General features: G+C 43.4%; 1 protein-coding gene across 5 annotated transcripts in view; it reads right to left on the bottom strand.

Moving 5' to 3' along the window:
• Ddhd1 (DDHD domain containing 1) overlaps positions 1–2,850 on the bottom strand; it is a 60,201-nt gene extending 57,351 nt beyond the window's left edge. For 3 of the 5 annotated variants that reach the window (XM_052191710.1, XM_052191711.1, XM_052191714.1), the window contains exon 1: positions 1,936–2,849. In XM_052191710.1, coding sequence (XP_052047670.1) covers positions 1,936–2,725 — 790 coding nt within the window. In that variant the 5' untranslated portion in view covers positions 2,726–2,849. Of the gene's footprint in view, positions 1–1,935 lie in introns of all 5 variants that reach the window. The other 2 variants (XM_052191712.1, XM_052191713.1) reach the window with 2 other exon arrangements.
• Positions 2,851–25,261: the final 22,411 nt, after the last annotated feature.

The raw sequence follows: 25,261 nt of genomic DNA, 5'->3' as shown, positions 1-25,261 counted from the left end.
GTCAGGAGGTATCCTTGGTAACCTATGCTTCCCTCTGTGTTCCCTCACTGAACTGCTGCTTACTGCATCCCTTTCTAGCTTAGTGACCTTGGTCAAGTTCATTAATAACACTGAGGCTACTTCCTCATACGCTGAAAGTCAACAGACAATTTGCTGCCGCAGTGAAAATCACTTTGTGAACAGTAAATCGTTAGTTAAACTTGCAAGTACAGTGCAAGCACTCTAGGCCTAAGCTAAGGGCGAGACAGCTCTACTCTGCGGCTCCCGGGGAATGAGTGCTCTGTGTTCTCACTCCCCCGCCCCCTTTTACATTTATTGTTTTCCCTTTATGTGCATTGGTGTTTTGCCCGCATGAGCGTCTGCATGCGTGAGGGCATCAGATCGTGGTGATACAGATATGAGCTGCCATGTGGGGTGTGGGGGCTGGGATTTGAACCTGGGTCCTCTGGAAGAGCCCTCTAACCCGCTTAGCCATGTCTCCAGCCCCTCTCACCTTTCTTTCTGGGTCCACTAAGTTCTCTGTTCCTATCTGCAGGAAAGACCCATGGTGATGTATGGATCATTTAAAAAGAAATGAGATGGGAAGCCTCTGAAAGACATGGGTTTCCTAACAATGTGCACAGAAGTACCGCGCTAGCACATACTTCACATACTAAGTAAATTACGCAAATGACAACGGATGTAAGGAGGCCTTGTCCTCAGTGAGCTTATAATCAAGAGGTGACCTACTAGAGCCCACGAGTCTCAATTTTAAAGAGTAACAAACACCTTTATTGTCATTGAGAGTAGCGAGAAATTTCCTGCTATGCCACCTATACCTGATTTGGCATGTGTTGAATTTGCCATCTTAGTTACTTACTTAATGTATGCATGCTTTAGTGTTATCAGAATCACTGATGCAATTCAATACCAAGTCATTGAATACGTTGTGAATGTCATTGTGTGAGTACAAAGATAAAGGTGGTGGACTCTGCCCAGAAGCCACTAAATAAACCGAAAGAAAGCTAAGCTATCAATTCACATAATTAATATAGATCAGGATAATATAAGATGTACAGAGGGCCTAAAGATCAGGAAAGACATTTGATTAAGGGCACTGAAGCCCATAAAGTTAATACTGTATGGAACAAATTATTGATGGCCAACAGCTTCTGTTACTGCTTCATATCATATATATTAATAAATGCTGCATTATTTATGCAGATTATTTATGCATTACCTTTCTCCTTATTCTGATTTTAAACCTACCCGTGTTGCCTAAAGCATCATTCAGACCTTTACGATAGTCCCATTTAACAGATGAGTACACCGAAGTCGTGCAATTTTTTTAGGTTAAGAAGCAAAAGTAAAAATATGTTAACCACGACTCAAGAGATACACGAGCATTCTACACAGAGTGCACAGACCCACTTGCCAGAGCCATTTCCTGCAGTTCCTTCCTCTTCTGCCCAACACATCCACAGGGAATAACAAACTGTAGCTCTCCTTTCCCGCCAGGGCTTTTCTCTCTTCCTGGGTCTCTAACTAAGCTGTTGATTGGCATGAAGACACTCTCAAGCATTTCCACTCACCCCAGGACATGTTATTTAAATCACGGGAGCTTCAGGAGACATGAGACCGAATCAGATATCCAGGTGGACAAAGCCCCTGGTAGGGTCAAGAAACTAAAGCTACCGGAATGGGGTTCCTGGATACCCTCCAGGGGGTGGCAGAAGCACTCTACTCACCCAGGAGGCGCAATTCCCGGCGGAATCAATCCTCCCCTCCTGACCACCGCTAGCCGCTTGGGCACTGCCATCTGCTCTTTTACCCTTCACCTGCCGAGGCACCCCGCGTAACCTGCATCCTAACCCGAGCTAGGCATCGCGGGGCAACCAAGCCCCAAACCCGGTCCAGCGCGCGTCGAGCCCGGCCCGCCCCTGGCCAGTCACTTACGGTTCCAGTACACCGGGTAGCACTCTCCTTGAGTGACATCCACCTCGTAGAGGCCGCCGCGCACGCACACCGGCTCAATGGTCACCAGCTCCTCCATCTCCGGCTCAGGCCCCGCCGCGCGCGGGCAGAAGCCGCAGGCGCGGTCCTCGTCGTCCTCCTCCCCGAAGCTGGAGGTTGGGCCGCACACCCGGTCTCCATCGCGGCCCGCCGCCCGGGCCTGGGCGCCCGTGGTCTGCAGCAGGGTCCGGAAGGCGAGCTCGATGCGCAGAGAGTCGTAGCCGATGAAGGGCTTCCAGGTCTTCTTGTCTTCCTTGTAGAACCAGCGCACCTCCTCGGGGCCCAGCTCCGTCACTACCTCGTAGCGGTGCCGGGCGGCTGCGCCGCCAGGCCGGGCGCGCTTCCTGTCCCCGGGCCCCCCTCCCGCCGCCCCGCCGCCCCCCGAGTTCGGAGCGACCAGCGGCGGCGGAGGCGAAGAAGAGCTGCCGCCGCCCGCGCTCTCGCCCTCGCTGTAGTAGCGCAGCGACGAACCCGATTCGGCCGAGCTGAAGTCGTAGGTCTCGTCGCTGAGGCACGGGTCCAGGGCCAGGTGGCTCAGGTCGTCGGTGCCCGGTGCCAGGTGCAGCGGCTCCGCGCGCAGCAGCGACAGCGGCACGCCGTCACCCGGCTGGTGCTCGAAGCAGCAGCCTCCGCCGCCGAACACGCCCGCCGCGTCCGAGCCCAGCTCCCAGGCACCTCCGCCGCGGCCGTTACGCTCGGGGCTCCGTGGGGCGCCGCGGCCCGGGTAGTTCATGCCGCCGGCGCTTCCGCCACACGCGCATCCGACGCCGCCACCCTCCCGGTCCGGACTTTATAATCTTTCAAATCCCGAGCAGGGCAGCAGCTGCGGCCGAGGCGACTCCGCCTCCCCGCCGGCCCCCGGCCGCCGCAGCGCCGTTCCGGGGCCCGCCCCATTGTTACGCACCCTTGCGTGGGCGGGGCCCGAGCGAGGCCCCGCCCTCAGGCCGCTCGCGCCTCCCCGGAAGGCCGGAAGCCGCTGGTGTAGCTTTACTTTGGTGCTTGGTGGTGCGTAGTTGTCGGCGCCTGGAAGCAAGAGGGGATGGGGGGGAGTCAGACGGGGAGCAGTGGTCTCGGTCACAGTGGAACTCTTGCCTCACGGCTCTCGACGCAGTGGCTCCGCCCCCTCGCTTCTACGCCCCTGGATGCCGGCTGCGATGAGGCTCTCGCCCACTCATCTTTACACTTTCAGGCCATGAGCCCAGTGGCTGATTCAGCTGTATGCCCAGAGGGGCCCTGGAAGTTGCTAGCTCACGTTCCTGGCTTCAGGCCTCTTGCAGCATCCGAAAGACCGGCTTGGTCACCTGGTCTGGCCCTTTCCCAACCTTCAGCCCATTCATAAAGAAGGCACGCCACCTCTATGCCTATTGCTCACCTGGGCAATACTACTCCCACTTTAAAACAGGAGTCCTAGTGTCACTGTGCCAGCTCTTAGGATTGCTTACCCTCTCTTGTCCTTATGCTTCCTGTTCTTTCTGTACTGCAGTAAGGCCTTGGATAGAAACCAAGTCCCTGTGTCTTAGTCTTTTCCCACAGTCTGTGCACATTCGATGTACCTTGGTTATAACTAATTGGTCTTGCCAGCCTGGTGTGATGGATTATTAGACTGAAAGAAAAACAACGACAAAAAGAAACCTAGGTTCTAGACTCAGCTTTGCCACCTCCAGGCAAGTCACTTAATCTCCTTGATCTATTTGTCTTTTTCCTTGCTATAATTAGATCATTGTTCCAGATGGTCTCTAGTAATGCCCAGCAGTGATTCTATGGCCTTTAAGCCTTCCCAGGATTGGTTCGATTTTTGTTTTTAGTGTACATCTGATTCTGTAACTCACTTCCTGGTTTCAAGAAAACACTGAGGCTCCTTTAGTTAGACATTAGACTTTCAAGACAGCGTAAAGAGACAGAAGACAGAGACCAGAGTCTGACCTCAACAGATGGAACAGTGTATTTCAAACAGAGAAGGAAAGACACTCTCCTGAGGGAAATGGGTGTCTTGGAAGGGCATAAGCATGCTGGGACCCTTTTTAGAGGCAAGTGGGAGGCTTGGAAATGAAATTTGTACAGCCATAGGGCTATGTGTCAGTCTGTGATGTATCTTTCCTGAAATTAATTGTTCTAAGAAAAGACAGTTCATCTTGGTGGGGATAGGCTGCCCCAGCAGAGATTATTTGGATTGTGGCTGACTGAAAAGTTTGGTCAAGGTCAACTGTAACCTCATAGTAATCCTGTTTTATAGCTGAGGCACTCTGTCACCTCAGAAAATTCTTTTAATTGAAAAGTTTTTATTTTATAAGCCCATCCTATCTTGAGAATCACTGGAAAACAATCTCCAACCCTGCTCTTAGTTCAAGAATAGATAGTCTTCACTGTTAATGTTTACTTTTGGAATCGGGTCAGTAGGGCAAGTTGTCTTGCTCTTAGGATGTAACCTGTCAGAGACCCTTCAAAGTCATTCAGGATCATCTCTGTTGTGCCCCATGCTTTTATAGGGATCGGTTAAAAGACCCTGCTTTCTGTGGGCAGATGATACTGTTGCAATTTGGTGAGTAGAGGAATATAGACTATTACCTACCATAATGACTACATTGACTGGATAATGCTGTCCAGTGAGCAGTCTGCCCATTTATACATCATTGCAACCCCAATAACAAAGCCACCCATACTACCATCTGAGTTTCTGTACCCCAAATTCTTTCCCAATGTTTCTATTAATAGTATGCAGAGTAAGAAATTGAGTATGAACTTTGAACTGTTTTCTATTCATGAAGGCATTGAGCTGCACTATTCTGATAATTATCCATGTACAGACACTTCTGTACAGCTTCTGATGCCAAAGAGAACTAGGAACCGATAGCTTAGGAGGGGATCTTGGTAAGTAAACACAGATGCTATATTAAAGTGTAATTAAAAGTCGTAGATATGAGTGTTAAGTCTCAAACCCTGGGACAAGCAGCTGAGGTGCCAATTTAATATCAAACTGGACCTGACCTCCAGGTTCTCCCAGCATCCCTTAGTCCTGTTACAGGATATGGCTGGCATACCCCAGAACTCTCCAGCCAAGGGGCCAGGCTGCCCTTACCCAGGTACCTCTTCCCTATATAATCCAGCCATTTTGGTTCCCTGCCCCTCCTTTTGTACTTTTGACCTCTTGGCTATAGCACCCAGTTCTTCTCTCTTCCCACACAGCTCAGCTGAGCCTGGTCACATGTACTCTAGAGTCTCCCAGATGTCTCTGTCTTACAGATATGTGGGAGAGCATAGCCATAGACACGCTCTCCCACATATCTATAATAAACTTCCTCCTCCACCATACCTAAGAGCAGCCATGTCCTTTCCTTTCCCTTCCTCCCTTCTTGGTTTCCTCCCACCCTCCCTCCTTCCCTCCCTCCCTTCCTTTCTTTTTTAATCAAGACATTTAAAATGTCTTCCTATTTCTTGGCAGGATGTAGCTCAAATATTTCCATGCTAATAATCAGTTGTGGGTTTTTTTTGTTGTTGTTTATTGTTTGTTTGGTTTTTTTTTTTTTTTTTTTTTTTTAGCAGTTTTAACTCCTAAGGATGACATTTTTATCAAAGAACATCACTGTTCTTTTCTTTTGAGTTGTCTTGTTTTGTTGCTTGGTTTTCAAGATGGGAGTTTCTCTGTGCAGCTCTGGTTGTCCTAGAACTCAATTTGTAGACCAGGCTGGCCTCAAACTCAGAGATCTGCCTGCCTCTGACCCCAAATGCTAGACTGAAAGGCCATCTCACCTGTCATTTTTTTGTTTTACAGATGACATGTTACCTTGCACTGAGTGAATGTTTTTGTTATTTGTTCCCTAATGCAGGCCACCCAGGTAGTTAGCATAATTTCTCTTGAAATAGATGTTGGTTTCTTAGTATGATCCAAGTGGTAAGAAAAAGGTGTTTGGTGCTCTCTCCTGACCCAAGAGTGCAGCAGTGAGAGAAGATGTCACTGGATATTTGTGGGAATTAAGCCTGCCACTTCCCCTTAGACCTAGCACAGCTTGCACAGGGTGATAGGCTGACTGACAGTGAGCAGAAGACATTTGAAGATAGCAGATTGCATGTGACTGCATGTGTTTATTTTCTTTTTATTCTCTAACCACAACAAGGCAAAGGTTTTTGAAGCTGCTCTTCTCAACTCTCTTTTCTGCTTTAAAAGGCTGTCCTTTATCTAAGGCTTCCTGCTGGAATCTTCTTGTTTCCTATTGAATTTCTTTCAGGCAGGTTCCTCTCAGGTGGATAATGGGGCTGGCATGCCTTCCACTCCTCACCAACAAGAGCAGGAGTCAAGCAGTCCTGCACATCATTAGTACGCTAATAGATGCGGCTTTTTCTGCTGTGGCGTTATGCAACACATCCTATTGCATTTTAATAATTACCCAACCGGGCCTCTTTCACATAAGGAAATCGGGCATGATTGATTCAAATGTCTGGCATTTGTGAGTCTGTAAGAGTCAGGGAGCCTCAGTAGGGGAGAGAACAACTGGCCTTTTTCTACCACAAAAGAAAAACAGCCAATAGTTTGTCCTACCACCTCCCCTCCCATGATGCTCCTGGCAGAGCTTATTTGGCAGAAAGCCCACCTTCCTTTTGCTGCGTCTTGGAAGTTACATGGCTCCATTTCTTGTCGTCTTGTTTCTCCTTTTCACTTTAATCTGCTTTCACTTGTAGAAAATACGAGAATAGCCTGAAGTCATATCACTTATTTTGACCTAATACCCTACACTCACACTTGAAATGGCTGCATCCAGATGCACGATGTGACATGTGTTTAATTAGAACGAAGCCTGCAATCTGCTGTATCTTTGCTTAATAAGCTGGCTACATTTGAGCTTTACCATTTAATTTTTGTTCCGGTAGTTTTCCATTTTTTTTAAAGCGGAGGTGCATTTTAGGACACTAACCAGATACAGCCACATTCTAGATTTAAGCAGAGAAGTTATAGACACAGTAGGCATTCCTCTGAGTTCAAAGCCTTCTGCTAGGCTCTACAGCAGTGGTTCTCAAGCTGTGGGGCACAACTCCTTTGGAAGTCACATATCAGAAGTTCATTAAAATGCATAAGAGCAGCAAAATTACAGTTAGAAAGTGGCAACGAAAATAATGTTATAGTTGGGGGTCACCACAATGTGAACTGTATTACAGGGTCGCGGCTATAGGAAGGCTGAGAACCATTGCTTCACAGGGAAGCACTTGAAATCCAGGTATCTTCCCCCCCCCCCTCAAAAAAAAACCATAATGATAACGGGAGAGATGGCTCAGCCTTTAAGACCACTTGCTGCTCTTTCAGAAGCCTGGAGTTTGAGTCCCAGCACCCACATGATGGGTCACACCCACCTGTAGCTCCAATTCCAGGGAATCCAATGCCCTCCTCAGCCATCTGTGTGCATGTTCTCACCGAAACACACACAAATACAAATACGATTATCTTTGAAAATGCTCAAACTGAAAATGAGCAAACATTGTGGCACCTTTTTAATTCTGAAGAGGAATGTGGCGGTGAGGTGAGGATGTGTGGTACTGCCCAGAGCCGTGTGGCACTGCCCAGAGCCGTGTGGCACTGCCCAGAACTATGTGGCACTGCCAAGAGGCATTCTCTACAAACGCACAGATTGACAGAGAAGACCACACCACAGGTGAAGTGACGTGGGAATACATCCTTCTGTCTAGTCATTCAACAGATGTCTGTGTAGTATTGTAAACACACTGCTTCTCATATATATGTATAACTGAAATAAATGTGAAATTCTGAAATGCATTTACTCACAAAATTTGTTAACGGGCTATCCACAGAACTATACACCTCCCAAAAAATACTTCAAACACCATAAAACAAAACAAACCAGTTGTATTAGATAAATATATAATCACAGAAATACAAATTAATACAAGATTTGATGTATTTATAGCATGAAGCATCCACAAAATACTCATTGGCTTTCCTTTTTAATACAGAAAAGGAAGATTTGGTACAGCCTTGTCCTTTCAATACTAAACATGAGTTAGGCCTTAGCTGTGAGTCTGGGCTTGATAGCTTCTGTTGTGCTGTGGGGTTTTATTTTTCTTTCCTATCTCATCCCAGAGGTAAATGATTTTAAAAAGTATGTAATATGTGACTCATGAGTCTTTTGATAAAAAAAAATTGACATACTATTGTGCTGAGAAAGATTAAACCTGTGTATTTTATTCTTATTTTCAATAAATACTGAATGGATCCTACGTTCTGATGGGATGTCTAGCGGGGACATCCCTAGTCATTTGCTGAGATTTTCCATTACAGAACACAGTTGCTGTTTTTACTGCTATTGCTTGAGGAAGTAAGTTTATCTGCATGTCAACATTTAAAATCTTAAGGTTGCCACCTGAACAAAATAGACTTACAAACCTATAACGCCTTATCTTTCCTACTGGTTTCTGAACAGTACTGTCTAGACATGAGCACATGAATTAAAGAAGGTATATGATGGGGGAGTGGGCAAGAACACAGAGTCTCTAAAAGTTTAAAGGTCTGACAACCTGTAGTTTAAATCTAGGAAATGGGAGATAGTGGCCCTACCTTTGAAATACACCAGGTCATCATCTTTTAAGGTTAAGACTTATAATCGAAACTAACTCTTAATCATCTGGTGCTTATAGTTTTCCAGAGGATCAGGAGGAATGTTACTCTCCCCAGTTAAGAATTATACACTCAGATCATTTATACCTCTACTTAATCATCTTCATCATTTTCTGTTTGTAGAACAGAGTGTCCAAGACCAAATAATTTCCAAAGAAAGGTGTTTATATTCTAAAAGAAGGGGAAGTCTAGCAGCATGGTACCAGGATTTGCTCAGCTTCTGGTGCTGGCCTCAGGTCATGGAAAGGGAAGCTGTGCCTCTGGAAAGACCTTATGTCTAGGAGAGGCCTAGAGGAGGTGGCATGCTCACTCCATTGCTCTGGGTTAATGGTAAGCTGGAATTTAAGACAGTTGCTTCATGGGAGTGAAGGCATTATACTAAAGAAGGCATTTTACTATTAAGCTTCAAGGTGAGTTTTAGCAAGAAAGAAAGATACATTGAAAGGTTGGAAGCAATAAACCACTAATCTTCTTGACACAGTTTGAAGGATGGAGTAGAAGACAGCTTATCCATTTGGTGGTTGTGAGGCTGCTATCAGAAATTCCTGAAAACTGCATGGCTTGAAACATCAAACATTTCCTCACAGTTCTAGGGCCTAGAAATCCCAAATGAAGGCTCCATTAGGGTTGGTTCCTCAGAGACTGTTCCGCATCTTGTCTAGCTTCTGGTGGTTGAAATACTGCAAGTGCAGTCTGCATTGCTTGGTCTACAGCTGCATTCTTCCAGGCTGTGCCTCTGCTCTCTCATGATCTGTTGTGTTCATTACAAATTTTAAATTAGCCGGGCAGTGGTGGCGCACGCCTGTAATCCTAGCACTCTGGGAGGCAGAGGCAGTTGAATTTTTGAGTTTGAGGCCAGCCTGGTCTACAAGAGTGAGTTCCAGGACAGCTGGGGCTATACAGAGAAACCCTGTCTCAAAAAAAAACCAAATCCAAAAAAAAAAAAAAACCCAAAAAATTTTAAATTATATTTTTATTTTCTGTGTACGTGGGAGTGGAGCATGGATGTGCTATAGCACGTGTGGACGTCACATGGCAACTTGTGGGAGTTAGTTTTCCTCCCACCATGGGTCCTGGGGATAGAAGTCAGGTCAAAGGTTGCCAGCAAGTACCATTAGCTGCTGAGCCATCTCACTGTGTCTCACAAGGACCTCAGTCATTGGGTTCAGGACTACTTCTAATATGACATCATCTTAGGTGATTACATCTACAAGATTGTTTTCAAATAAAGTACCATGCTGAGTTTCCAGGTGGGAGAGGGAAGGGACACATTACTAATTACAAGCAGTAGATGTACATTTGCTAGGAGGAGTGTTTAAACTGCCTTGTCGAACACAATAGTTGCTGGGGGGATTTTTGCTTTGGGAACTTTTATGTAAGTAAATGAGAATGGTACAATATAAATATCACGAGCACATATAGAATCCTCATTCTAACCACAGAGCAGAATGAAGTAGGAAGGAGATTTTGCACGGCTTCACTACGTGACAGGTAGCAAACCATCCAAAAACAGAGGTACCATTTTCCAGGACAGTTCAGAAAAGGTGCCTCCCATTACCCATCTCATCCAGTGGTTTGTTCATCTCACTTATCCAGATGATAGTGTGATTTATAAACATATGCTTAAAGCAAAATTTAGAGAAAAATTAAGGTTAGAAAAATAAGTAAACACACATATTGAATGAAGTCCTATATATTCAGAAATAGAAATCGGCAAGAGTTTGAGTTTTCAAGCATATTAATCATAATTCATAATTATGATTCATAGCTCCATAAAATGAAATAATTGTTTTCTGATGGTAGTTTTTAATGTGTTAACAAGGAAATGCAGCATTATCCATTGCAAAGGAAAATGCTACTTTTTTTTCTTTGAAATTTTAGATACTTTGTTTTGTATAGTCTTATCTGTAATTTCTCACAGTAATCACGATTTTTTTTGGTCCAACACTGGGGAGGGGAGAGGGATGGGAGAAAGACCTTCCTAAGCCATAGTAATGCAGACATAGGTTACTAGACAACATTATTCGACATGGCTTGTGTCTGTTTCAAAAGCATAACAAAAAGAAATTAAAGAATATATACTATAGTAGAATGTAGTAAGGAGGGGCAGGAGAGATGGACCAACGGTTAAGAGCACTGATTGCTCTTCCAGAGGTCCTGAGTTCAGTTCCCAGCAACCACATGGTGGTTCACAACCATCTGTAGTGGGATCCAGTTCCCTTTTCTGGTGTGTCTGAAGACAACTACAGTATACTCATATACATAAGATAAATAAATAATTATTTAAAAAAAGAATGTAGTAAGATACAATGTATCAAAGCAAATATTTTGACATAAGAATGAAAAAAGAACAGGTAAATAACTCATTGTACCACTATCCAAAAATTAACAGTTAAAAAGGGTAGACTGACTTACTGTCCCAGAAACCTGAGAATGGCAAGCTATAAAACAATCTAAGATTTTATTTTTACAATAAAACAAATGCACAGTATATATGTAAATTTATATACATTCATATATAACATACATACATATATACATACTCAAGAGTATTTCTAGCCCTTTCTTTTTGTAGATGTAGCTCGTCATAAAATTCTGAAAGAACCATTTCCAAAAGTACCCAGATTCTTATTCTGGATATTGGGGAGTAAGTAAAGGTTGCCTTTAGGTTTTATATTATTTGAATATTTATATGACAAACATATACTATATGGCATTTTTATTATTAAAATAGCTTTCAAAATAAGTAAAGTCAAATGAAAAATAATGTTTTAAAATGATTTAAGCCTGAATGTTTTAAAGATCTCTTTTCTCAAAGAAGTCTTGTGATGCTACCAGGAGAATAACCATATTTGAATAAAATTATTATCAACAGATGTCATAAAAATCCCACGTACATTGCAAACAGACCCAAGGTCTGTAACTTGTGAACTTGGATTCGTCATCCAGCACAGGAATAATACTACTTGCCTTTCTTTGTAGAGGTGGGTATTATTTAATGCAAAGTGAGATAACATGCATAGACCCTTCCATGGTGACTCCTGTGACTGTCATCTGTCCTAGTTGGTAGCAGGCACGTCATGCAAAGGGACACTTTCCTATATTGCAACATTTTGCTGCTTTAGCCCTTGATTTTCCTTTGTCTGAAATCCTACAGAACAGAGCCAATGGCCCTCAGCAGTTAAAGGGCCTTGTTTGTTTTCATTTCACTCCAGCCTTGTGATTTCTTAGTTGCAAAACTATCTTCTCAGAACTCTTGGCCAATCCCCACGGAGGTCAGGGGAAGGAACTCAACTTCTCCGTCCTGGAAGGGCCTGAAAAAGCCCACACCTTTTTTTTTTTTTTTTTTTAATTCTAGAGATGTTCACACGTTCTTTTTTGTTCCTGCTTTTTGGAGAGGCCATGGACATGTGTTTTAGCTCACAAGGAGTCCTTGTTGTAAGGCTGCACTCTGCAATTCAATACTATGGAGTGTCCTAGTGTCTGTGTCCTTATCCATGGGGTTCTGGGAACTAAACTTGAGCACAATTTTCAGTGAGCTTAGGGTTATTCCTTAGAGAACCTATATATTCTTTTATTAAATACTACAAAAAGCCCATTAGATCAAACTCAATGTTAATCAGGTAAGTCCTTACTTTCTGGGAGTTTTCTGAGTTGTCTTGGTAACTCTAGCCAGAAAGGCAAACTCTGAAATTCATTATAATTTTTACAAAGGATAAACATGCAATTGGAATGTCCTTGTTAGGGTCACTGTTGTTGTGATGAAACACCAGGGCCAAAAGTAACTTGGGAAGGAAAGCTAGCTTACACTAGCTTGTGTGAAGTTGACATAAAACCAGCCAGCACAACTGACTTCTTGTCCACTTGGCACACAAACACATCACTGCTAAGCTACAACCTTTCCTTTGTTGTTTATCCCAGAGATTGAACATTAATATAAACATCCCAATATAAAACATTTTACAAACTTAAGACATCTTTACAAATTCAAACATTTTAAAATTCAATCTTAAAAAAAAAAACAAAAACTAAAGTCTTTTAAAATCCAAAATCTCTTCAAAAGTTCAAAGTTGTTCAATTGTGGACTCCTGTAAAATAAAAATTAAGTTGACTTCTTCCTTCATGAGAGAAGAACCAGGGCATAGTCACAGTCTGAACAAAGCAACCCCACACGCTAAAATTGTAAATAACTCAGTGTCCAGTATCTGGGATTCACCCATGATGATCTGGGCTTCTTCAAGGGGCCTGGGCCACTCCTCCAGCTCCCCCCTCTGCAGCACACACAGCTTGTCTTCTAGGTTCCAGGTGGCTCTGCTCCACAGCTGCTGCTGTTCTTGGAGGCCATGCCATGGTACTGACATTTCCAAAATCCTGGGTCTCTTGATGTAACTGGGCTGCATTTTCACCAATAGCTTTTAATGGGTTCTCTTCATTAAAGCAGCCCAGGGAGCACAGATCAAAATGAGATCAGATCACATCAAACAACTAACCCCTCTGGTCAAGCTATTACCCTCTGTGCCTGATAATCTTTGTTCAGTCCTCAGAACCCACATGGTAGGAGAGTATGGACTCCCTAAAGTTGTCCTCTGCTCTCCTAATGTATCAGATATCTTAGTGTTTTCCTCCAAGAACAGTTTTTTGACACTTTCCATCTTCATTGCTAGACACAGCAGAACTTGTAACTCTGGAATGAAAACTTCCTCATTTGTAGCTAATCAGGGCTTCAAAAACCTTAAGGTCAAGCAAGGGTCTGCAAAGGCTCTTTTGCACACAAGGAAGATCTCCTATGTAGAAGAGGGAAGAAAAGTCTCTCTCTTATCAACCCTATTAACTTCCAAAGACTTGTCAGATGGCCAAAGGTATGAAAGGCCTGAGCACTAGACCATCAGTGTCAAAATAACACACTCATCTCCCTGGATCTGTGAGGTTTGCATCCAACCAACCATTGGCAGAAAATGGGAAAGCAATTACTTGGTACCGAATAAAGACTATTTTCCTTGTCCTTATTCCCTAAACAACATGGTACAGCAACAATTTACATACATTTATGTTGTACTAAACATGGTGAGTCCCATGAGTACAAAATGCCATATTGATAGTTACCTTCAGATAATGAGGGGAAGAGACTGTACATGGTCAGCATTGACATGGTTTTGTTTTTCTAATTATTTGGATCCAAGGTTGGTTGAATGGATAGAAACATCAGGTCAGGTCATCTACACTTTGCCATTTCATATAAAGGACTTGAGCATTCAAGGACTTGGGTGCTCTTGAGGAAGTATGTTCTAGAACATACTTCCCGTGGATACAGAGGGGTGGGTGACTGTCCCTGAAACAAAAAGTGTTGGTTGGATTCATGTGAATCAGGTAGAAAATATAAAGGACAGAAAGTGAGAAATTTTGAAGATGTAAGAATTTTTTTTACTTGCTTTTTCTCCCTTTTTTCTTTATTAGATATTTGCTTTATTTACGTTTCAAATGGTATCTCCTTTCCTCATTACCCCTCTGAAAACCCCCGATCCCATTCCCACCTGCTCACCTCCCCGCCTACTTTCCTGACTGGCATTCCCCTACTCTGGGGAATCAAGCCTTCACAGGATCAATGGCCTCTCCTCTCATTGATGTCTGAAATGGCCATCTTCTGCTACATATGTAGCTGGAGCCATGGGTCCCTCCATGTGTACTCTTTGGTTGGTGATTTAGTCCCTGGGAGCTCTGGGTGTACTGGTTGGTACATATTATTGTTCCTCCTGCAGGACTGCAAACCTCTTCAGCTCCTTGGGTCCTTTAACTGTTCCATTGGGGACCCTGTGCTCAGTCTATTGGTTGGCTGTGAGCCATGGGAATTTTGATCCACCTTCCAATAAGGATCAAAGTATCCACACTTTGATCTTCCTTCTTCTTGAACTTTATGTGGTCTGTGAGTTGTATCTTGAGTATTCTGAGCTTTGGGAATAATATCCACTTATCAGCAAGCACATACCATGTGTGTTCTTTTGTGATTGGGTTATCTCAGTCAGGATATTTTCTAGCTCCATCCATTTGCCTAGGAATTTCATGAATTCATTGTGTTTCATAGCTGAGTAGTACTCCATTGTGTAAATGTACCACATTTTCTGTATCCATTCCTCTGTTGAGGGACATCTGGGTTCTTTCCAGGTTCTGGCTATTATAAATAAGACTGCTATGAACATAGTGGAGCATGTGTCCTTATTACATGTTGGAACATCTTCTGGGTATATGCCCAGGAGTGGTATAGCTGGAAAGGACATAGAAAGTGAGAAGTTTTGAAGTTTTAAAATTTTTATATTTAACGGAGAGATGGGATGTGGATAACATGCAGGTGGTTTTGTGTGAAGTTCAGAAGACAACTTTCAGGGATTGGTTTCTCCTACTGCTTTTCTATGGGTTTGGGTGATCAAAATCAGATTGTCAGGATTTTGTAGCAAGTGACTTGCTCAAGGGTCTTCTATCCTGCGGATTCTTTAAAGCTGATTTTACCTGCATTTGTTTGTCCGCTTAGTGTGTGTGTGTGTACGTGTGTGTGCATATGTACTATAGCACATATTTGGAGAGCACAGGACAAAGAAAGGAAGTCTGTTTTCTCCTTCTACCACGTGGGTTCTGAGGACTGAACGAAGGTCGTCAGGCTCGGAGGCCAGCGTCTGTTCCCACTCAGCTGTTGCCCCGGTTCCTCAAGAGAGTGTTGATAGGAATTGTGTAGAAGACAAACTTTTCAACTAATTAATCATTCACTTTACATCCCAATATCAGTCCCCCTCCTCCTGTGTAAGTCCTTCCTCCATTCCATTTACTGCTTCTTTTTTGAGAAGGGAAAGTGCCCCTCTGGTGTCACCCTCCTCCCACCCCCAGTAACCCCAGAAGACAAAAACTCTTGCTGTGTACTTTTATTTCCTAAAATCATTTATAAGATAGTATTACTAACAAACTCTTAAAATGACTGTTGTATGGTTATAAACCTCAACAAATGATAATTACAGTTCCATTAGAAAACTAGACAAAAGCTAGGAACAGAAAATTAGCAAAAGAGGAAATAAAAAATTAAACATTATTGAAAGAGTGGATTCGAAAAGTTCATCTGACACTTTGGCTGATGACCAAACAAATGAAGCAAAATTACTGGTTCATGATCACAAAGAACTGGGAATGCTATGATCAGCTCAGTCCCAGAGAACTTGGAACGCCATACTCAAGAGACGATAGTTTACTCTTGTAGACTATGAAGACATGGAAAGGGGTTTAGTAGAGCGGTAACATTAACTCAGCAATTGCCCATTTTCTTTTTCCATTATGCATGAGTGAGCGTGCTTGTGTATTTGTGTGTATGCATGTAGGTGGATGCCAGCGCTTGACGGCTGGAATCCTTGTCTATTGCTCCTCCTCCTGATTCAGTGAGGTAGAATCTCTCAGTTAAACCCAGGACTCCAAGATATACTTATCAGCCTGCTGCAGGAACTCATTGTCATTTCCCAGCAACCACAAGGTGGCTCACAACCATCTATAGGGGGATCGGATGCCCTCTTCTGGCATGTGGCCTTCTCCTTCTTTATTGTTCAAAAATGTAAGGGGAAAAAAATTACTAGCCTCTTTAGAATAGCCATGCCATTAAAAAGAACTTTTCCCCCTTGTTGCCTGGAAAAATGAGGCTTTCTTAAGTTTGGAGTTTGGACAAAAAGTTATCTGATGTAGCTGTAAGGGTCCATGATTGGAAACTGTTGCTGGGGGAGTCTGGAAACTATTTCTGGGGGAGTCTGGAAACTGCTGCTGATCCATTGTCCTTGCCTCAGGCCCGGTAGCTGTGCCAGCTTCTGATGGCAGGGCAGTTTCTGACTAGCTGCCTGAAGCCTGGGTTTTTTCCTAGTAACTGACTTGCCTAGCCTTGCCCAGTTCTCAGGCCTAGTTCCCTAAACTGCCAATTTGAAGCCTGTCATGGAGTCACCCTCGCCTTCTCACAGCCTCTTTTTTTTTTTTTTTTTTGGATTTGTTTTTTTTTGAGACAGGGTTTCTCTGTGTAGTCCTGGCTGTTCTGGAACTCACTCTGTAGACCAGACTGGCCTCGAACTCATAAAGCTGCCTGCCTCTGCCTCCCAAGTGCTAGGATTAAATGTGTGCATCACTACTGCCCGGCTTCACAGTCTCTTAAAAATACTGCATCATTCTCAGAAGACATTTTTGCCTAAGTGCATAATAATATTTACTTCTTTCAAAGAAATAACTAGACAGTAATTCTGTCTGATTGCCAAGGACTTAAGCAAAATGTCATTTTCCCTGCACATTTCTTTTGTTTACTTCCAATTCTTCAGCCTTGCTCCCCAGATATTACTCAGGACACAGTGAATGCAATGTTTTCCCTTTCCCCAACTAAGGTTCACCGTCAGACCATGCTAACAGCAATGCTCAAGGGATGAACGGATGAATGAATAAAAATAGCAAATGTGTATTTATTGCAAAATATAAATATATTTGTTATAAAAATAAATATTAATTAAAACAGTGATTAAATGCACTCTTGTGGCCATTGCATGAGAATATTCTTTAGAGCTCTACCAGGCAGAGCACTAGGTAGAGACAACAAATATTTGAATGGCTGTAATTTCATCTTTCTAACTATAGAGAGGTTCTTTGAGCCTTACTGACTATAGCTTTCCTTAGTAGTGGCCTTCATTTTTACCTATATGGAAGGAAGAACGTTGGTATTATTGAAATGTTTGGCGATCAGGGAACGCGCATATTTCCAAATGAGTAGCTAACAGCAATACACAATTGGAGCAGAATATGCAGGAGTCAGTAAATTAGGAGGCCCCCAGCCGCAGCATGGTCAACAGATAGCAACATGGCTTCAGGAAGCAGCACAGACGATGGACATCTGTGTGGCCTTGGTGGCAACATGGGCCATGGACATCAGCACAAAACTTGGCTGCAGCAGGACCTCTGACCCAGACATGGCGTAAGGAGGTAGCCCTGACCTGCACATCATCATGGCCACAGGTAGAAGCAAAGGAGACTGACTCACTTTAGCTTGGTTCTCACCCCTGTTGTGTCTCCAGTTCTGCCTCTCTCCACAGGACATGAGCTGCCCAGTCCTCCGTCTTCTTCTTCTTTCCATCATGTACTTGTTCTTCGTAGTGGTGCCTGCTAACTCCCACCCCCACCCCCATCCTAGATGTGGGGAGGCCTGGCTGTGCTTGCCAAGGAATTTTTCAGGATTTGATTCTGAAAGAAATGTAATGCTTGCTAGCTGGTATACAATCCCAGTTAATTTGCATATGTTGGGCCAAGCCTCTGGGCGTAGGGGGGGGGGTGAGGTGCGGTGGTGGAGTGGAGGGTCGGGTGGTGGGGGTGGGGGTGGGGGTGGGGGAAGGATGGCTCTGCTCAGGTGGTTGAATCCTAGGGACAGGATCCTTACTCAAGCACAAGCCCCACAAGGCTGACGTGAGTCACCCTCACTTTGCTGCTATGTGTTCCATGTGCCCTAACTTCTTGTTTCTTAAAAATGTGTTCCTACGTGGTGAACTTGCAGCTTGTTTTGTTAGTTAATGTAATGGGTATACATTTCAAGTGCCATATTCAATTGCATAAGAGACGTGTGTTGGAGATTGGTTCTAATGCTTTGATTTGATTGGGAATCTGTGTGTCCAAATACTAAAGGTCCTTATCCCCAAGTTGATTTTGATTGATCAATAAAGATGCCAGAGGCTAATGTCAGGGCAAAGAGAGCCGGGGCGGGACTCTTAGAGCTGCACAGGCTAGGATGCAGGGGAGTAGAGAAAGGATTGCCATGAAGCGGTGGGAGGTGGATGGATATAGGAGCTGCAGGAGAGAAAGCCAACCAGCCATCATGTGAGAATTCATGTGGGTGACCCCCGGCCACTTCCTTGATTTGGTCCTGGGGTAGCAGGAGAAGGTTTAGGAGTGCCCAGCCTTTGAGGTAGCCAAAGCATTTAAAAAACAAGCTAGTGTGTGTGTGTGTGTGTGTGTGTGTGTGTGTGTGTGTGTGTGTCTTTTATTGGAGGATCCAAAGATTCCCTGGGCAGATGGCCGGAAGTACAACCTGCCGGAAGCATTAAGCAGTGTAGCTCAAACTCAGACTACAGACTGCCTCCTCCTCCTCTTTCTTTAGTTCTTCTAATGACCCTGGCCATTGGTTAAAAATTCATCTAAGGGTCCTGTGAGGAGGGGTCAGGATGGAGGTGGGATTTGGGGGCATCTATTTACTTCATCCTCATCTCTCTATTCTGGAACACCTGCCGCGATGGTCAGTACCCTGACCTGATCTGCCCTGGGTGATCAGTGAGTCTCACTACTACATCTTGCTGTCCGATCTCAGGGTCTTTCTAAGCCTGCTCCAACTCAGGCAGATTGAGAGCCTTCTCTGGGTGTCACAATGTCAAAGAGAAAACTCTGCGAGGTAAACTTGGGTTTTCTAAGCCATGGGAAGCATCATGTAGCTATTTCTGCTTTTCTTACACCTGGCTCAGTTGGTGGGGGGGACAAGACATGGTACAGGGAGAGGGGGACTGAAGCACCTGGCCGGTTCCTGAGACTATCCTTAGACAGTGAACAGAGTGCTCTGCTGAGAGGTTCAGAGCACATGGTACGAGGAACATGAGGAACATCGGGATTAGAAGTATGGGAGGGAAGGGTGAGAGGAAGGGGAGGAATTGTTGTGTCTGTTTCATGAACCCCAAAAGACCACCATGGAGCCCATTCTGATGCAATCATGCTGGAGTCTTTATAACAGGCTTGATCTTGGCGCACACCACCCACTGTCTCTGACGCAGTAGAACAGGAAGGTGAAGCCCCAAGCTCTCAGAGGAACAAGGTCTTATAGGAAATGGCAAGCAAGCAAGGGGCTTTCTAGCCTGGCACACATCTGATTGGGAGACTATTATGCATTTTGTTGTCCTCTGACATAATTGGCTGGTGCTGGGAGCCAAACCATAAACTTAACCTCCTGATTGGCGGTTGTTAGGGAGTGGAGTTCCAGGGCCAGGCATGTAACGGGAAAACTAGTGCTAGATACCTGCTTGTTGGGGAGTGAGATGGAAACTGGTGCTAGGTGCTGGCTTGTTAACTGGAGTTTAACCTTAGGTTAGGTTCTCTAAGATCGAGTCTGACCCAAGATCTAGTCTCTCAGACCCATGGAGTAATGTCTCAAAAGAAGATTCCTTAACACAAATCTTAGTGGTTTAGGAATAAGACAATAAGCAGCTAACAAACATTGGCTTTGTCATTGTAAAGATGTAACTATGGTAGAACATTGTTTTTAAAAGTTCAGTGCTATGTACATTAATTTCTAAATTAGGAAATGGTACTGTCTTTGTTTCTATAATCCCCCTTCTGTCTGTTTTTTTTCTTTCTTTCTTGTTTCTTCAGCAATACTTTATTATCGTCATTTCTTTTTCCATGGAGAACAAATTCAGATAAACTCAATCTTAATAAATTTCACTATCTTCTAAAGTATCTCTTTAAAAACATGATTGATAAATCTGCATTTAAAATAAAGGAATGGGTCACTGTGGATGGGAATTATGATAACTGGAGCAGAAAGATTTTTATCTACTCTCTGTTGGAGCAGAAAGATTTTTATCTACTCTCTGTTGGAGCAGAAAGATTTTTATCGTCTCTCTGTTGGAGCAACCATCCGTAGGTACACTTTTTTTTTTTCTTGAAATGCTGGAACAAATCATTTAAGGGAAGGATGATTCCAAGAGAAAGCACCCCGAGGTCAGATGTCAAGTTAAGATGTAAGGAGGTATCAACAAGGCCACCAGGGCTAAGTGGTAGGACAACAATGAGAAACACACCTCTGCTGGAGGACCTGAGTGTTCAGACAGAACTAAGAGGGAACTGAGGGTTTCCTTGAGGCTAGGATTAAAACAGGGGAATGGAAAGGATACTTTCTGTTTGTGTGTTCCTGGAATACACCATGGCTTAAGAGATGCTGCAGAGATGGCTCACTGGTAAAATGCATCTCTTGTCAGCATCAGGACCTGATTTGGAATTTCTGAACCCACAAGAAAAAACAACAACAATAATAACAAAACACAAAACAAAACAAACAACTCACCAGCCCAGTGTTGATTCATACTTGTAAACCCAGTGTAGGGGAGGCAGAGACAGGTAGATCCTGGAGGCTCATTGGCTGGCCAGGCAACCTAACTTACTTGGTGAGTTTTAGGTACACAGCAAACCTCAGACAGACAAAAGACATAAAGACACACACACACACACACACACACACACACACACACACAAGCCACACACACAAGCCACACACACAAACAGGAAACAGGGATGACAATGACACCAAAGCCAGAATAACTTGAAGTTCCTGAAGACGTGAAGAAGAAAGTTTCTTTATTGTTCTTGCAAAATCCCTATAATACAAGTATACAGATTCTTTTTTTTTTTACTTTCAAAGACTTATTTACTACTTATATTTGTATGTATGTGTGTGAGACTGCATGAATTTATGTGCACCACACGAGTGCATGTGCCCAAGGAGGCTAGACTGAATCAGGTTTCTGGGCAATAGAGTTACAAGCAGTAGTGACCTGCCTAATATGGTTGTGATAGGAACCAAACCAGTCCTGTGCAAGAACAGTTGTCTTGGCTCCCACTGTCCTGCCTGCCCTAAACAACATATCTCATTCAGCGTTTCCAAACTACTTAGTATCATTACAGTTGTCTCTCAGGTTGGAGGACTTGGTATCCCTGGACTTTGACGGCAATTTTACAGATTCTTGGCTGTTTTTGATCTCAGCTAGATGTTTAGATTCAATCACCAGGCTTTAGGATTCCTCTTGAATTACCCAGTCATAGATGGGTAATGGCAGTCAGGAGACTCCAAAGAAAATATTAAATCTATACTTTAATTTTCTGTACTTATCTTTATTCATTGATAAAAGATACCAACACTGTTGTTTTGATCATTAACTGTAACTGTACAGAAACTTCATTTTACCTTGGCAGAAGCCCTTCTGATGTTACTGACTGCCTAAATGAAAGAACGTGCACCTGTGCCTCCAGATTTCTTGGTGGTAAACCCATGGAACACTCCTTCAGGATCAGATACTTGTTCACCAGAGTGATTGCTGACTGATTGCCACCAAAGCTTGCTTGAGGGACTTTTCTGAGGTGAAAAGAAGGTTGAGATGGCCTAGGTTCAGAGAAGAAGAAATGGATGTCTTTAAATGCAGGCGCACAAAGCTGGGGCCTTGGGTCTGGGAAGAGTGATAGAAACTGACACACCGGCAAATGGACTAAAAGGTCTGGTGGGGTGGGCTTTCCTGGGTAATGCCCCAGAATTAAGTTTTATTAGAAAGACTTGCCTCGCAAACACACCTCTGTCTTGCAGAGAGATGCAGGAAGGAACAGACTGGCACATCGACAACCAGCTGCCAGTGCCTACGCTGGAAAGTCAGCCAGACATGACTGCTGTGTAGATATATAATAGGCTGTGTGATCTTGTGCAAACCACCAAGCCCTTTTCAGTCTTGGGTCCTTTAGCTGTATAATGGAGATCACCAAAGATAGCTATTATAATAACTTAAGATAATAGATTTGTATGTTGGGGAAACAGCTCAGTTTGTAAAGTGATTGCTGCGTGAGTATGTGGGTCTGAATTTGATTACCAGTGCTCTGTTTTGCTTTGTTTTTTTAAGATAAAAAGCAGATGTGGTGGCACATGTCTGGATCATCAAGGGACTGGTCAGGAGGCCTATCCTAAATAGCAAGCCCCAGATCACAATGAAACTCTTTCTTTAAAAGAAAAATAAATAAATAAAATAAAACAATGTAGGAGGTTGAGAGGTGGCTCAGTGATTAAGACCTCTTGCTGCTCTTCCAAGGATCCAGGGTTGATTCCTGTGCCATCACTCACAACAGTCTGTAATTATGGATCCAGGGGTATTTGATACCTTCTTCTGGTCTCTATGAACATGTGGTGCCCAACATACATGTAAGCAAAACACACACACACACCCCAAAGATCTTCTGAGCACCAGGTGATTGTTTTTTAGTGGGGGAGGTCAAATTCTAGTGACCTACAGCTGGTCGCTGCTTTTCTGGTGATAAGAAGTAACATAAGCTACTGCCTGCCTTGATTTGGAAGGACAACTCAGGATGGTTTGTGATTGTCAACTTCTCCCACAGAGCCTGCTTTGAGATTGCATCATTTTCTCCAAGTCGAGGTAAATGCTGATTGAAACTATCACTCACTTTCCCAGCAGCCGGCATCTCCTCCTCTCTGTTGTCGAGAGGAGATCAAGAGTCAGACAAGGGACTGCAACCTTGGCATCATTCCTCTGCTCACTGAAAGGAATGGGACACTCAGCGCTGGCTTGGAGGAGCAAACCGGATGAGCTCAGTTAGTTAAAAGATATGAAACGTCCTTCATGGATCTGTCAGACACAAGAGGCTTTATGTTTGCACCGTAAGCATCACCTACTGCGTCAGTGGGGTCTGGCTCAGAAGTAACCCCAGTTTTCACGTGCACTTTGGCAGCATATGTGGGATGGGGTTTTTGAGAGAGCTTTCTGGGAGCTTCAAGGTCATCCTCATGAGATTTGTGGAACTTCTTGGTGTTATTGCTGAGGTGAATTCTCACTTTCTTAATCCCTGGATTCTCATTTCCATAAAGTCCAAATCACTTCAGAATAATTGTTTTCATATCATTAGTGACCGGAACAATGTTTGGTTCCATTTGTATCTTCCACTGTCTTTTAGTTAGCCATGTATGAATAGCTTGTTCAGTTAGGGTCTTGGCTGATGGTCAAGTGACAAAGAACATTAGAGCCACCACCACCTAGGCCTTATCCCCATCAAATAAGCTTTATTATAAGTTTGCCAGTGTATGATACCAAATACAAGAAAATAGAATAATTAATTGTCCATTGACAAAGATTAGACCTATGGGTGATTCTGCAGAGATTTTCAGACTCCTAGTCAAATCCCTTCATGAGACATTGTTGGAATGTTGGCAGTGAAGGCACATTATATAGACAAATAATCTTGAGAGTTGTTGAAATTCTAAAATTATTTAATTGCCAATTATTTATGTCATCTCTTATAGTACATGGGAGAGCACACTCATTTCTAGCTATTTGTATTTATGAGCTGGTTAAGTTAGAAAACTAAAGCTTGAGAGACTGATATTAGGTGGTCATGTTTAAGTCCATAAAGTAAACCAGTTTAAAAATATATCTGTTGAACCACTGAGATGGTTCAAAGGGTAAAGGTGCCTCCTGCCAAAGGCGCCTCCATGGAGAACCCACATGGTGAAAGGGAAAACTAAGTAATAAGGTGGATTAAATTCCGGAATAAAGAGCAGTCTTCAAATTGAATGATAGTCACTAATACTTACAGAACTCACTATAATCAAGGAACAGTTCTAAATTAAGTTGTCTGAGTGTACGATATTACAACCTTGTGAGGTAGATATTATTATTGTTCTTGTTTTATTGATAAGGACATCAAGGTATAAGAGATAATATGTTTGAAGTTAAAAAGAAATGTAAGAATTTGGATATATTTCTTCAGTGTTCACGGTTTTAAAAATGACACAATAATTTTCAATGGTGATGCATATACATAAATATACATACACATATACACATGTGTATATATGCATATATATATATATATATATACATATAAATGCACACACAAACAAAACAACAAAACAAGCACCACGTAGTTACTGGTTTAGTCTGCTCAGGCTGCTATAACAAGTAGGCTGAGTGGCTTTTAAACAGGAAGTTGCTTCTCTCAGATCTGGACCATTTCCTGCTCCATAGTCATCTGTCTTCTTGTTGTGTTCTCACTTAGTAGAAATGGAGAGCACTCTTTCTCAAGCCTCTTTGAAAGGCACTAAGGCCATTCACGAGGGCTCTGTCCTAACAGCATAATTACACCCCAAAGCACCACATGCAAAGGTGTGCAAGCATTCAGACCAAAGAACTTCCGTGCATCAGGAGCTCTCCTGGCAAAGAGGAAGGTGGTTAGCCCCGGAGAGCAGAGTAGGTTTGGCAGTCAGTTTCAGAAGGGGACTCAGATTTATTTGTTCTCTGTCATCACCACACTCTGTTCTGTGTCTAGACACCATCTGGTTTAAAAGACAAAGTAAGACTTTCACCAAACTTCTTATAAACCACTATCAGACATGCCACCCAAAGTATACCCTGAAGCAATGTTTTTCAATGAAAAGAATTGCAATTATCTTGGAGTGATACCATCTTACTGACATTAATACTGGATTGTGAGGAAGTCAGTGTGTATTTCCCTCTGTTCATCTTTCTAGAGGAATGGGCCACTCCCCCCCAGCCCCTTAATAAGAAGAGGCATGCCAAGATTCCTGTTCCTGCTTCAGGAAGATGTAGTAACTTTCTGATCAGCAGAGTAGCTTGGCTAGGCGCTTTCTGGATTTGTGTTTCAGGCTCTGCCCACCCTCAGGGTGCTTCCTTATTTCCCACTGCAGAAGCCCTACCTATAGTAAATAGAGGCAAAGTCAGTGTGGGGAAAGGCAGCAGTGAATCCAGCTGCGTTCATATTGAAAGCCACATTATCCTATTAGTTTGGCTGGTTATAAAGTTCATATTTTGGTATTTGCTTTTCTGTCTCCTATCT

The sequence above is a fragment of the Apodemus sylvaticus genome, chromosome 8 (genome assembly GCF_947179515.1).
Source record: "Apodemus sylvaticus chromosome 8, mApoSyl1.1, whole genome shotgun sequence".
Classification (NCBI taxonomy): Eukaryota; Metazoa; Chordata; class Mammalia; order Rodentia; family Muridae; genus Apodemus; species Apodemus sylvaticus.
Note: the sequence above shows the minus strand (reverse complement) of the source record. Positions and strands in the feature narration are given on the sequence as shown.